This window comes from Rhipicephalus microplus, chromosome 3 (genome assembly GCF_043290135.1).
Source record: "Rhipicephalus microplus isolate Deutch F79 chromosome 3, USDA_Rmic, whole genome shotgun sequence".
Taxonomy (NCBI): Eukaryota; Metazoa; Arthropoda; class Arachnida; order Ixodida; family Ixodidae; genus Rhipicephalus; species Rhipicephalus microplus.
This window is the reverse complement of record NC_134702.1, coordinates 244,176,862-244,192,201: the sequence shown is the minus strand read 5'-3', so window position 1 is coordinate 244,192,201 and position 15,340 is coordinate 244,176,862. Positions and strand designations below refer to the sequence as shown.

At 45.9% G+C, this 15,340-nt stretch overlaps 1 protein-coding gene across 1 annotated transcript; it reads right to left on the bottom strand.

Moving 5' to 3' along the window:
• Positions 1-338: 338 nt before the first annotated feature.
• Positions 339-14,816, bottom strand: LOC119167797 (uncharacterized). The gene is given in 9 exon segments (XM_075890873.1): positions 339-680; positions 5,500-5,600; positions 5,754-5,853; positions 5,856-6,164; positions 12,395-12,603; positions 12,888-13,051; positions 13,197-13,356; positions 14,543-14,668; positions 14,763-14,816. Coding segments are annotated over 8 exon segments (1,230 nt in total). The 5' UTR covers positions 14,659-14,668; positions 14,763-14,816; the 3' UTR covers positions 339-609.
• Between the last annotated feature and the right edge of the window lie 524 nt (positions 14,817-15,340).

Here is a 15,340-nt window from a genome sequence, read left to right as displayed (position 1 = left end):
TTTAGACACTCTAAGAAGACAACACTTCCCACTATCCTACCGACAACATATACCTTTACACCCTGCAATGTTCGTCGGTAGGGAACCGCTTTTTAGTCACAAATCATTATTAGCGTTTTTAAAGAAAATTCATAATTTTCATATCATATACCCGGGCATACCGTAGCACGACCTCTCTAGAGAGGTTTTTGCTGCGGTGGCTACACAGGAAAGCACTTGCCTCACGGCCCTTGCACGCAAAGGTACTAACGTGTGAGGTACTTGTGCTAATGCCATACATGTCCACCATCGTTTTTCATTATCACCAACTTTTGTCACCTATTCACACCACACACACCTTTCACGGCATGGTCATGATTTTATTACTTGTATGTTTTTACCCGCTTTACTGCGAGGAATTTTATGGCCCTTATACAGCCGCTAATCACAACCATTGTCCACATTCCTGTCTCATGAACTGGCGCTCTTTGGCCATCAAATGGCCCTTGCGCCAAAAACACCATATATCATTTCTGATGTTTCACATAGAGCGTCAGGTGAGTGGAGTCTGACACGTGCAAGTAACAGCAGCAGTGGCAACGCAGAGGAGGGCCAGGTCGACTACGACAACTATGTCACAGTCATCTCGGATGAACCACTAGAACAGCCTGCATCTTCGTCCGGTGCAATACCTGCAAACACTGAGACAGACAGGTCACAGCAATTTTTTTTAACATAAAATATCCAAAGTGAAACGTTGCACGTTTCATTTTACTCTTTAGCTGTAATACAATATTCATGTACCCAACACCAATCTACTTCGTAGGTCAGACAGTGCAGAGGGTGAACAAAATACAAGGAAGCAGGCTGAACGGTAAGTTGTTCCAACAGAAACATGACAGCTTTTTTTTGATCCAGCATTCGCACTTGCTATATGTTACGATACTTCCCTTTCCTGGCGTTATGTCACTCAGTTTTCTTGTTTTTCACTGACAGGCCACGCAAGGTTCCAAGAATAGTGGCCAGTGGTGCAACGTAAGAACTAAGGTTCTGACAATGTAACGATCATGTGTCTAAAGTAGGCATTACTTTTTTTCAGTTCATCAAAGACAATCTCCCACATCGACATGGCAAGCGAATGCCTTCAACAACTGCATGCCGTCAAAGCAGCACAGGAATCCAAGGAACAGCACGACCTTCCTTATTTTTTTCGGCATGACATTGGCGCAACAGCTGCGCTTGTTAAACTCCCACCAGCAGGTAGATGCTATAAGAGCACTACAAGAAGTGATGCAAAAAAAAAATCAGTGAAGCAAGGCTTGAACTCGAATTCGGCAATTAGCTTTAAAATGTTCTTTAAAATTGGACTTTAAAATTGGTCTTTAAAGTGTTTTTTAAAATTAGACTTTAGCTTAATACTTGCTTTTTACAACACTGATTTATTTTTCATGAACGTACACAAAATAAACTTGGATTGGATTTGTGGGATTTAAGGGGGGACGTGGCAAGTAAAACTAATTTTTTTATTAATGTACTGTTTGTGATGAAATTTGGTGTGTGTATGTGGATGATTGTGAGGATTCCAAATATGAAAACCGTTTTCAAATACCTCTTGTACTTTTTGAGTTACAAGCATAATTATACTAATTAATGCTCTTCGCACTTAAAGAGATAATTATTGCTAAATGAAATTATTTTTTCATATTATTATGTTCCCAAAGCATCAACTTGTGCAAAGAAGCTATTAGTTGATTTTTCTAGTTCTTGTAACCATAAATAAAATTTCCAAAACATGGATGTTGTTTTGCGCACACATCGCAGTAATTATAAAATGTGTTCTAAAAATTTTAAATGATGAGTAAGAAGAGAGATAAAGCTTTATTGCACTGCTAAAGGCCTCCTGAGCCTAGTGCAAAAAACGGAACGACTCTATCAGTCTTTGTTAAAAAATGACAGATGTTCTAGCGAAGGCACATAGGCGAAAATCAAGAGTTGAGAAAACTGACTTTGAAAGTTCACTCTTGTTTGGAAGTTCACAACATGCCTAAAACACTCAGAATCCTCCTGGGCAGTAATCCTGAGATGCTGTGGCCTTGGCCTCTGTAGAGCGCAACCCAGTTTTGCGCTTCTTTGTCGTGGAACAATGCGCCTTTTGAGCCCTCTTCACCCTTTTGGCATCCTTTTCGGCTGCTCGCCGCAAAGAGCAGTCTCCTGGATTGAAGCCCAGTTGAGCAGTGATCTCTTGCAGCGCACTCTTGCAGCCACCATTGAAACGGCAGACTGCATCTGCAACTGCACTTTCCACACTTCGAAGGGAGGCGAACTGGCTCTTGGACTGGAGTGACCAAATGAGGCTGTTCATACTCTCCACAGCGTTCTGGGTTTTTCCCTGCGCACACCTTTCAAGGAGCTCTTTGTTCGAGAGGCGCTTGTAGATTGGCAGCAGTGCCACTCGCACGTGAGGGGGCAGTTTATGTTTGTGAGGCGGCAGCGGCTCTCCCTTGGCCAATGCCTGATTGTGCGGGCACCAGGAGTCAGTCCCACTTGGGCACAGGTCGTGGTGTGGATCCTGGTCTGTGGATGTTACATGGTAATAAGTGGCCATGATGGCCCTCTCCATGCCAGGAACATCGTTGGGGTGGCTCTTAATGGCCCAGCCATAATAATTCGTCAACTTCTTTATAAGGCCCTGCGTCAGCCGGCCTTTGCCACCCATGCTCAGTCCTCGGCCTTTGGATTTGTGCTCATCAAGAAGGTTGCGCAAGGAAGTGCCCATTCTTTTTTTCACATGGTTCACACACTCCTGTTTCTTAATCAACATGTAGCCATACACCTTGTCTTGCGTGAGGGCAAGGTACGTACGGCTGTCACCGTCGCAGAGCACATTGATGTATCGAAGCTTGTACTTGGTAAACGATCTTTCAAACATGATCCTCGCTGCTTCTACTTCCATTTGGCCTGCATTAGCATCGGTGTTCTTTTGGCACTGTGGCTTGTGTTTCTCAAGCCACTCCTCATAGTTGTCGTCACCAGGCTTGGGACCAACAGCACAGCCTTGGCAGTAGTTGGACAGGACACAGTGGTCCAAGACCAAGCCTGTGTACAGCTCGATTACACAGCCCACGCCAATATGACTTCTGTGCCCCCTCGTCATCCACGTGCCGTCGTAAATGACGTCAATGTTGCCTGGCACTCCTCCTAGGTCCTTGTAAATGTCATGCACCTTCTGTGCACTTTCTGCTTCAATGCGGGTGGCAGCTGATGTGGTGGCAGGGTGGCTGTACTTCCTTTGCAGTCTCTGGTAGGACTTGTGGTGCAGTGCTCGATGCGAAATGTTCATCGCAGAAAAAATGTCATTTATGGCAGATTGTTTTCTGCCAACTGACTGCACAGCCCTCAAAGCACGCACGTTTACCTCAAAGGGGTTCGTTTTTTGTTGCCCGGAGCACCTCGGGGACGACCACGCACTGTTCACTATGCCACAATTGTCACAAAAAAGTTCCATCCTCGCCGCGAGTCCAAGGCAGTGCGTAGTCTCGAGGCGTATCGACCCTTCGTCGCACTTGTTGCACTTTACTGACGAAAGCAGACCGTTCAGCATCTTCTTATTTACAATGAAGAATGTGGAGTCCTTACCGCCGTCATTTTCGTCGCAGCCTTCGTTCAGAAGCTCGAGCTTCCGCTTTGAAGCGGATTTCGATGCTACGGCATCCAAAACATCCCGCCTTGTCTGCGCCCGCTGCGCGATTTCTTCACTGCTCGGAATCTGGGCCGAAACTCGCGATAGAATGTTCGACGCGCGCACGCCCGGAGTTGCAACGGCTGCCGACGCGGTGCCACCGCAATCGGGTTCGCGAGAGCGTCCATCACGGTCGACGGCATCCGGCGGTCTGACATACGACGATGTGGCACCTTCCACACTCTCGGCCTCACAACAATCAGCGAAGGGTCTGAGTAGAGGCTCCGTGACGCTTGAAGAGCATGCTCCGTCCGGCACTGCGACTGGGACGGCAGCCGCAGTCGTCTGCCCTTTGTTCCAAGCTTTCCGACGCTTGCCGTACTTGTGGACGCTCCGGAACTTTTTTTGCGACAACATAGCACCGCAGTATGAGCAAGCACTCAGAAGAGACCACCGATGCAAACAAAGCTTGGTAAAAAAAGCACGCGAACTATCACAAAAACAGCCAACTGGCAAAAAACGAAGCGCACGCCGGATGATTCTCGACTCGGCGGCCGCAGATGCGCTCGCGCTTCCAAGGTTGCCAAGGTGCGCGGCGCAGCTTTGACCAGTAAGAGGTCGCGCCTGCTACCACGTGACCCGCGCAGCCAATTGCCGTTCTTCGTTTTCGTTTTTTTACTTGCTCCTCGCGCTTTTATTTTCACTCGGCGAAATACGAGACCGCGACCATCGGGAAGCCGGCTTTCTCCTCTTTCCAAAGCTACCAAAATGGCGGCCCACGGTCAACAACTTGGCGCGTTTGTGCGGCGTGAACAACACCGTTTCAGGGGCTTTTTTTTTCGCACTTTTCGGCGACTAGCCTCGGCAAAAACACTATTTGCGGGATTTGTAGCGCACGTTTCGCTGTAATATTTTAGAACAAGGAAGTTGAAGGTCTGAAGATTACGAAAAAAAATAAATCAGAAAATCGCATATTTTGACCAAAATCGGCACTTTACTTGCCGCGCCCCCCCTTAATGTCCCAAAACCACCTTATGATTATGAGAGACGTTGTAGTGGAGTGATCCGGAAATTTCGACTACGTGGGGTTCTTTAATGTGCACCTAAATCTGAGTACACGGGCCTACAACATTTCCGCCTCCATCGGAAATGCAGCCGTTGCAGTCGGGATTTGAACCCTCGACCTGCAGGTCAGCAGCCGAGTAACAAAATAAACTTGGTAAAGCAAGTGAAAAGATTTGTATTTCAGGAAAATAAAAATTTTACTTTTCGAGTGGCATCTCCCGTAGTTGAAAAACAAGGGAGGAAGGAAAATAGGAGGAAAAGAACGGCAGGGAGGTTAACCAGCCTACAGGCAGCCGGTTTGTAACCCTGTGCATGAGAGGGGGATGGGGGAGATAAAAGATAAAGCAAAGCGGGAAGTGAGATAAACACAGCACATTCGGCAGCACACGCGCACACACTCAGTCATTGTCTAGTCTTGTCATACACTTTTGATGCATATAGTTGAAAAACAATATGCATGAAAAGTGTATGTAGCAAGTGTTTTGTCGCAGCTTTGTAAGTTGAGTTGATTCTGTTGGGCAGGTTGCTTGATGTATATTGTGAGATTTAAAGAGCAGACCTCAGGACATACAGCAGAACACCTCTAGCTTTCATCTTTGTTTGAAGTCAGTATTTTCCTGTTTTGTGCTGCAACATAATGCACACTTTTTAAAACATCGTGGTAGTTGTGTCTACGTGTTTACAGAACCGTTTTAGTGTTTCATCATAGACATCACAAGGAGGATCAGGTTGTTTCTCTGCATGACTGTCATAATAACAATACATGGTGCACTCACCATTGTACAGTCTTGTGTCCATTATCTTGCTCTCTTGCCAAGGCAACTTGCCGTTGGTGATGAAGTGCTTTGCCAGGAGGTCCCGCATTTCGTAAGCAAACCTGGGAGAAAAATTTCTAGACAGTGAAATACACTATACCACAACACTGCAAATTACGCCGCTCATGTGGATGAGCTTTTATTGTGGCTAATGCTAGTGTATGGCTTACAATTTAAGGCCCACCGTGAACCTTGCCACATGAAAATATCTTTACCTTGTGGCGTGGCAGCCAGTCTTCGGTAGAGATGGCAGAGCAGCACTGCTGGTGTCATCAGCCCTCCAGTTGCCTTCGGTGATGTTACCCTGCCAGTCAACCGATCAGCTGTCCCTGGAGGGCAGTAGGCGCACCGAGATGTCTCCGACTCTTTCATCATGAAATTGTGAAGGACCACGCATGCGGAGATAATTCGCCGGATGTTATCATCTTTGGCTTTAAAAGGACGCCACAGGATACGCCATCTTTGAGCCATTATGCCAAATGCATTTTCTATCACTCGACAGGCTTGGCTTAGGCGATAATTGAAAATCCTTTTGCTGTGTGCCTCTGCAAAGGCGATATGTTCGCAGTTGGTTTTTTCTCCTTGAGATGCCTCTTCAGGTGTTGAAGTGAGGAACGGTTGAAGACCTGCATAAATTGTTATCCCCACACCTACATGAAAAACACGTCATCCTGATAGAGCTTTTCAGTAACGCAGCACAGAACACATAGGCACATGATCAATGAACACATTGTGCCATGTTTTCGTTTCATGTTCATGAAAGTTGATCAAAAACATACTTCCACAGAGAAAAGAAACGTACTTTCAAGGAGAAGCGCCAGTATGTGGTGAAGTGCTTTAGTGCCTCTAACATAAACCAATCACTGCATTTAGTTATGGCATCATGCCCGCAGGGGCGCCTGGTAAAGCAGGCGTTTGGTGTGTAGCGACACCACGGACCCGAGCTAACGGGGGAGTTTCTACTCCCTCCCACGCCTAGCCGTGCGTGGCTTTGCCGTGTCCGGGGAAAAGGGGATCCTGGGGGTTGAGCCGACGTTGGGTGATTGGACCGTTAAGGCCCCCCGGCAGAGGCAACACACCCCTTTGGCCCCGGCTTCACGTAGACGGCACCCCTGGGCTGACCCACCCAGGGGAAATCGGCAGTCGCCTTTTCCTATCTCTCTCTTCCTACATCTTAGTCTTTTCTCGACTTTAAATCTATCCTGTCTTCTTCTCTCTTCCATTTACTTCCGATTTTTCCTGGCGGCAAGGGTTAACCTTGTGTAATTACTCAACCTTGAGTAGTTATATTTGGTTATAGTGGCAATGTACGGCTGGCGTCTGCAGCCTTATGCTATTAAGTGCTTCAGCGTCCCCTGGTTGGACTCCATGGTGGGTGGTCGCCATTGCTGCCGAAAAAAAACTACACTACTATGGGAACACCTGCATTTCCCCGTCTACTAGATCGTCCTCCGCCTAAGAGGGGACGCACCGATGACATCTCAATTTTCAGCCAACCCAGACAATGTTTCCCCAAATTCCATGTTGTGCACAGCGAAAACCCAACAAAACAAGCCAGAGTCATATCTCCATTTCTTGTTGCTAAATCTCTGACTGAGGTCTTTGGCCCAGGATACAAGGTTACAAAAATGGCTAGCGGAGACCTTCTCCTTGAGCTGCCGGAAAAACACCACTATGAAAAAATTGGCAATCTCGTAGCATTTGGTAACATCCCAGTATCTGTTTCACCTCATAGATCAATGAACACCTCACGCGGAGTTGTTTCAGAAGCAGACCTTCTTGAAATGTCTGAACAGGAACTGCTTGAAGGGTGGAAAGAGCAAAATGTCACAGATGTGAAACGAATCGTCATCAGACGAGAAAACAAAGAAATACCTACCAAACATTTAATACTCACCTTCGCATCTAGCACACTGCCTTCATCTGTAGACACAGGCTACATCAAACTATCTGTCCGTCCCTACATTCCCAATCCAAGACGGTGTTTCAAATGTCAACGATTTGGTCATGGTTCGCAGAACTGCCGGGGTCAGGAAACTTGTGCAAGATGTGGTGGCCGCGGCCACCCATCTGATAACTGTGTTACCACGCCCCACTGCGTGAATTGTGACGGGGAACACGCCGCGTATTCGCGTTCGTGTCCTAACTGGAAGAAAGAAAAAGAAATCATCACTCTTAAAGTCAAAGAAAACATCACATTCAAAGAAGCAAGACGAAGAGTGTCGCCATTTTATGGCGCAACATATGCTGATGTGGCACGTCAGGGGGCAACGTCGCACCAGCCCTCGCCACCCCTTCGGCCTGCGCAGAGCGAGCCGTCGGCTGTGGCACCTGCCCCCAAGGCGGCTGTAGCCCAGGCTACACCGCCTACTCCCAAACAGAGACCGGAGACTCCAGAGTCTTCGGGTCTCAAGGCCTCCCCTCATCAGGCGAGGCCCAAAATCCAAACTAACAGCCCGCACGTGCGGGCATCCAGTGCCTCCGAGGAGGCAATGGATACGTCGGCACCCGTGGTGCCGAAAGAGCGGCGTGGCTCCTTGGAGCGCGCCAAGAAAACAAAAAAGCAAATAACAGGGCCTGGTGACGGCCCTGTTAAGTGAACTCAAACTCCCCGTCTAAACAGCCACTCGCTCTTCGTACACACAGCATTATTTTACATTCACCATGAACACTCAAATCATACAATGGAACGTCAGGGGCCTTCTCAGAAACCTTGACGACATCCAAGAACTCCTACACGAACACTCACCAAAAGTGCTGTGTGTACAAGAAACACACCTTAATTCAAAACACACAAATTTTCTTCGCAAATACGTTATTTTTCGAAAGGACCGTGATGATGCCATGACATCATCCGGAGGTGTTGCCATCATAGTGAATCAAGGAATTGCATGCACACACTTACAACTCCAAACATCCCTTGAGGCAGTGGCTGTTCGAGCGGTTCTTTTTGATAAACTAATCACAATCTGCACTATTTACATCCCTCCTAGCTATCAGCTGCAAAAACGTGATTTACACTCTTTAATTGATGAACTTCCGGAGCCTTATGTTCTCCTTGGAGACTTCAATGCGCATAGCAGGCTATGGGGAGACTCTCGTTGCGACGCGCGAGGTCGACTGATTGAACAATTCCTTCTCTCGTCGAACGCATGTCTCCTAAATAGAAAAGAACCAACCTATTATAATATCGCACATAACACTTACTCCTCCATAGACCTAAGCATAGTCTCTCCATCTCTTGTGCCTCTGCTTCAGTGGAAAGTCGTCAGTAATCTGTACGGAAGTGACCACTTTCCCGTAGTTTTGAGCACAACTACAGCAACTGAGTGTACACCCCGTGTTCCCAAATGGCTCATAAACAGAGCCGACTGGGAACGGTTTCATACCATCGCTCGTATAGATTGGAGTGACATAAGTACTTTAAGCATTGATGTTGCTGTCGACTACTTCACAGCTTTTTTGATTGATGCTGCAACAAAATGCATCCCACAAACAAATGGGCACCCAGGAAAACGGCGTGTGCCATGGTGGAACTCTGAATGCCGAAACGCGCGCAAACAGCAAAACAGAGCTTGGAGGCTGCTTCGGAACTCACCGACAGCCGAAAATCTTGACACCTTCAAGAAAATAAAGTCTCAAGGCCGGAGAACGCGTCGGCAGGCCAGAAGAGAAAGCTGGCAGAAGTTTTTGTCAGGGATCAATTCATACACACAGGAGGCTAAAGTCTGGAACATGGTCGGTAGGATAGCAGGAAAACAAGTACACACACTTCCACTCGTGGACACTCAGGGTGATACCTTGGAAGATCAGGCAAACTTCCTCGGTGCACACTTCGAACAGGTGTCCAGCTCGTCCCACTATACTGACACTTTCCAAAAATACAGAACAAGAATAGAAAAGCAGAAACTTGAACACAAATGCACTAGATCCGAGGCATATAACCAAGCTTTCAGTCTAGCTGAGCTGCAAATGTCTCTTAACTCCTGCAGTACTTCTGCCCCAGGTTCTGACCGTGTGGTGTATGAAATGTTAAAAAACCTACCAATCGAAACACGAAAAACCTTACTTTGTTTGTACAATGCTATCTGGTTTTCTGGCGCTATCCCTACCTCCTGGAAAGAGGCTATTATTATTCCCATTTTGAAAGAGGGCAAAGACCCTTCTTTACCCTCGAGTTATAGGCCTATAGCACTTACAAGCTGCTTGTGCAAAGTCTTCGAAAAAATGATAAACTGCCGACTTGTACATTACCTTGAAACAAATAATTTGCTCGACCCATTTCAGTGCGGGTTTCGAGAAGGTAGATCCACCACAGACCACCTTGTTCGTATCGAGGCACAGATCAGAGACGCCTTCGTCCATAAACAATATTTTCTCTCTGTGTTCCTCGATATCGAAAAGGCTTATGATACAACATGGCGTTTCGGAATTCTAAGAGACCTTTCCCACCTTGGCGTGCGCGGAAGAATGTTTCACATAATCAAAAGTTACCTGTCAAACCGGACTTTCCGTGTCCGAGTGGGCACGGTTCTATCCCAAACATTTGTTCAGGAAACAGGCGTGCCACAAGGTGGTGTACTTAGCTGCACACTTTTTCTCATAAAAATGAATTCCTTGCGCTTGACCATCCCTCGCAATATGTTTTATTGCACATATGTCGATGACGTCCAGCTTGGCTTTAGGTCTTGCAATCTGGCATTGTGTGAGCGGCAGGTTCAGTTAGGTTTAAACAAGCTCTCCAAATGGGCAGAAGAAAATGGATTCCGACTGAACCCACAAAAAAGCACGTGTGTCTTGTTCTCCCGAAAGAGAGGCATGCACTCAGAACTCGACATTAAACTGAACCGCCAACGTCTGTCCGTCAAAGCCGAGCATAAATTCTTAGGCCTAATCTTGGACAACAAGTTGACCTTCGTGCCGTACATCAAGTATCTAAAAACAAAATGTTTAAAAGCCATGAATGTTTTAAAAGTGTTGTCACGTACTACTTGGGGCAGTGATAAGCAATGCCTCATGAACCTCTATAGAAGCCTCATTCGCACCCGCTTAGATTATGGGGCCGTTGTTTATCAGTCTGCTACTCCAAGTGCCTTGAAGATGCTTGACCCCGTGCACCATTTGGGCATCCGCCTTTCTACGGGTGCTTTTCGCACCAGCCCCGTAGAAAGCCTTTATGTTGAGTCGAATGAGTGGTCGCTTCATCTGCAGAGAACTTACATGTCCTTTGTTTATTTCCTTAAGGTGAAAGCAGATAAGAAGCACCCCTCATACTCCACTATTATTGATTTGTCGAGCTCCATTCTGTTTCAAAACAGGCCTTCGATGAGGCAGCCCTTCTCAGTTCGCCTGAAAAGTCTAGCTGAGGAAACTGGAGTCTCACTTGAACATAGTTTAATGGCTCCTGTAGCATATCTGCCACCGTGGCAATGGCAGACTATAGACTGTGATGTGTCCTTTCTTGAAGTTACAAAACATGCGCCTATTGCCCATATCCGAACATACTTCCTGGAACTTCAACACAAATACACACGTCCTGAGTTCTTTACAGATGCCTCCAAGTCTAACTCCTCTGTGTCCTACGCTGCTGTCGGCCCATCTTTTTCGGATGCTGGCCCTCTACATCCAGACACAAGTATCTTCACAGCGGAAGCCTACGCGATACTTGTGGCGGCTAAACACATCAAGCAATTACAAATACAAAAAGCAGTAATTTATACAGACTCCCTCAGTGTAGTAACGGCTCTGCACACTCTTAAAAAACACAAAAACCCAGTCCTTGTCTCACTTTACTCCATTTTATGCACACTATACACACTCAAACAACATGTTGTAGTGTGCTGGGTGCCAGGGCACCGTGAGATTCAAGGCAACGTGAGGGCGGATCAGCTCGCTGCATCCGCCCACAAAAACACTGCATCTACACCCAGATCAATCCCGGCCCTCGATCTTAAGCCGTCTCTCAAACGAAACCTCAGAGTATACTGGCAGAGCAAGTGGGATACACACACACAAAACAAACTACACGTTATTAAGCCACACCTTGGTCATTGGCTGCCAGTATCGAAATCGCGTCATACAGAGGTAATACTAACGAGACTCAGGATAGGACACACATACACGACACACACACACCTTTTGTCCGGTGGCGATCCACCATTGTGTGACAGATGTGGTGAAGTACTGACTGTCCTTCACATTTTAATTGAGTGCAAACAATTGGACACTGTAAGAAAACAACACTTTCCATTACCCTACCGACAACATATACCTTTGCACCCTGCAATGTTCGTCGGTAGGGAACCGCTTTTTAGTCACAAATCATTGTTAGCGTTTTTAAAAGAAATTCACAGCTTTCACATCATATACCCGGGCATCCCGTAGCATGACCTCTCCAGAGAGGTTTTTGCTGCGGTGGCTACACAAGAAAGCACATGCCTCGCGGCCCTTGGACGCAAGGGTTTGAACGAGTGAGGCACTTGTGCTAATGCCATACATATCCACCATCGTCTTTTATTATCACCAACTTTTGTCATCTGTTCACACCACACACACCTTCCACGGCATGGTCATGATTTTATTATTTGTATGTTTTTACCCGCCTTACTGCGAGGAATTTTATGGCCCTTATACAGCCACTTATCACAATCATTGTCCATATTTTTAGTAAGATGAACTGGCGCTCTTTGGCCGTGAATCGGCCCTTGCGCCATAAAACATCAAACATCATCATCATAGTTATGGCATCATGTTTCAGCTGCTTGTCACTACAGTGAATCTGTGTACTGAACCGCCTCAGAATAATAGCATAGAGCAATGCACTCCAGTACTAAAAGAAATCAAAGGGGCAACTTGCCTTTCCGAGGATACGGCCGCATCAAGTATGTCTTCAAAGGAAACGCTTCATCTCCGACCAGGTAGAAAGGAATGCGGCCAATGTTCCCCAGTGGTGCATCAGGGGGAAATCCTTCATTCTTCGAAAAGATAATATGAGGCAGTTGGTTTTCGCTGAATACTCCACCATCTGAATTGCTCCCATGGTTCCCAATCTCCACATAAATGAACCTGAAAATGTTAAAACATTATTTCATCAAGCACTAGCATGCATGTTTTTTATGATTGTTTACATGCAGAGGCCAAAACAAATAGATAGCAATCGTCCATGCAAATACCACGGCCGCTGGAGGCTTTTTCATCCAGTGGCCATGCAACTACAAAGCCTAAAGTGTAACACCAGCTTTTTAAAGACTAAAAATTACAGGACTGCTTTTTCACAATTTTACGCGCATTTACATACACATACTGCCACTTTCTACTTTCTGTTGCATCGAGAGTAAATAAACATGTACCTGTAGCAGGCGTCGCTGACAGCAAGCATCGATTTACTGAAGAAGTGTTTGTAATTATAGTCCTTACTTCCCGATTTGGCAGGGCATTCGATGGCGATGTGTTTTCCATCAATTGCACCCACACAGTGGGGCATGTTCCAACGTTTCTTAAACTCTTTTGCAATCTGATAAAATGAAAATATCGATAACGGCTTTTGTGGGAATAACACACGTATGTTTGTACAGCAAAAATTAAGGTAGATGTTGAACAGGCAAGCCAAATGTTCCAGGTGCAATGTATGCAACATGTATTTATAACGTAAATTTTACCTGTAGCCACTCGCCTGCACTTGATGGACGGGCAACGTATATAGGACCAAGTACATCCCAGAGCACCTGGCACACTGTCGACACAATATAGCACGCTGTCGAACGACCATTTAAAAAGTTGAAAGATGAGCAACGAAGTGTTTCCCCTGCAGCCAAGAATCTGAGAAAGAATAAATGTAGAACACCGGTGATCCACCATATTGTGAGAGATGTGGAGACCCCCTTACGGTTCTCCACATTCTCGTCCAGTGCAATGAGCTAGATGCTCTCAGAAAAAAGCACTTTTTACTGCCCTACCGACAGCAGCTCCCTCTACACCCTGGGATGCTCATCGGTAGGGATCCGCTTTTTAAACTGCATGCACTTTTTAGGTTTTTAAAAGATGTGCAAAGCTTTCACTCGATATTTCGAGGTCATCCGTAGCACGACCTCTATAGTGTGGTCGTCGCTGGGGTGACTATATCTTCATCATGGTTTGATTATCAAGACAATTTTGCCATCAGCTATCACCACACATATGTCACGCCACTGTCATAATTTTATTACTTTCATGTTTTAACCCGCGTTAGAGCGAGGAATTTTAAGGCCCCTTTACAGCCACGCACCATATCATTGTTCATATCTGTAGTCAATTGAAATGGCGCTCTTTGGCCATCAATTGGCCCTTGCGCCACTAAAATCTACTCATCATCATCATCAAGAATAAATGTAGAAGCAAGGAGAGCGCACGTTTTCGTGGTGATGCAGGATTTAAGTAATGAGAAAATCTTCATATTAAAAAAGTAAACGTCGCTCACAACATCCCCCTTTACGACATTTCGTCGGGTGGCTTTTTGCAGTTACGAATAGTTCCTAATGTTAATTATCGAGACAAACCGAATGCCATGAAGTGCATGCACGTACATAAACAATGACCCTTTGACACTACGTAATAAAAAATCTATAATAAACATTGCGTGTACCAAGCTAGCCGCATCTAACTGTGCGAAAAGTGTGAAATGCTTGCTCCTTACTTCACATTTCACAGCCACCCTAAGCAAATGAATGCTCTGGACGATTTAAAAGGTGACCTTACCTGAAAGTTTGTGCAAGTCGGTGCTCGGGACTGATTGCCTTCCGGAAGTTACAATGTAACGATCATGTGTCTAAAGTAGGCATTACTTTTTTTCAGTTCATCAAAAACAATCTCCCACATCGACATGGCAAAAAATCTATAATAAACATTGCGTGTACCAAGCTAGCCGCATCTAACTGTGCGAAAAGTGTGAAATGCTTGCTCCTTACTTCACATTTCACAGCCACCCTAAGCAAATGAATGCTCTGGACGATTTAAAAGGTGACCTTACCTGAAAGTTTGTGCAAGTCGGTGCTCGGGACTGATTGCCTTCCGGAAGTTGGTGTCCTTTTTTTCAATATGACGTTTCACAAGGTGCAACAGCGTGTCGAAAGTACGTGGAGGCATCCTGATGTATCTACGGAGATACAAATGGCACTGCGTGAAGCGCTACAAAACACCTATGCACCCAAGGGCACTTAAGCGAACTTAGTAATCAGAGTTGAACTCACTCTCGGTAAAACTCCACGTCTCGATCTCGTAGAAGAGGTAGCAGTTTGTTGCAACGCCTTCTATACTTTGAGATGCCTGGCACGTCGGCCGCTATCCTATTGTTCACCCCCGGCCACCGTGTTTTACCGGACTGCCGCGAGGCGGCGCCAGCTTCTGACACTACGCGCTGCCACAGAAATTCGCTACGCTAGTCGCTCTGTGGAGCTTTGCAGCGCTCATCTTTGTGAAAATTTTGTCCTTCAAGGTTTGTAGGGCTTAGCAGAGTGAAAGTAAAGTCAAGAACGAAAATAAAAAGTGAATCAAGTGGAACTACACTAGCACAATATTTATTCACTGCAGCAAAAGGCCAGCCTAAACATTCTCTGCCAAGAGCTGGGGTGTGCTGCAGATAACGCAATATCACAGTACGGTAATAATATGAATAGATATTGCTTCAACATAAAAAAAGAAATAACATCGATGTGAAGCAAGATCAACTGCAGGTTCATGCACATAATGACCAGGAAATTGTAAACAAAAAAAAGGGAACATGTATATATTTTATCACAGGAGTAAGTATCACAGCTATACAAAATAG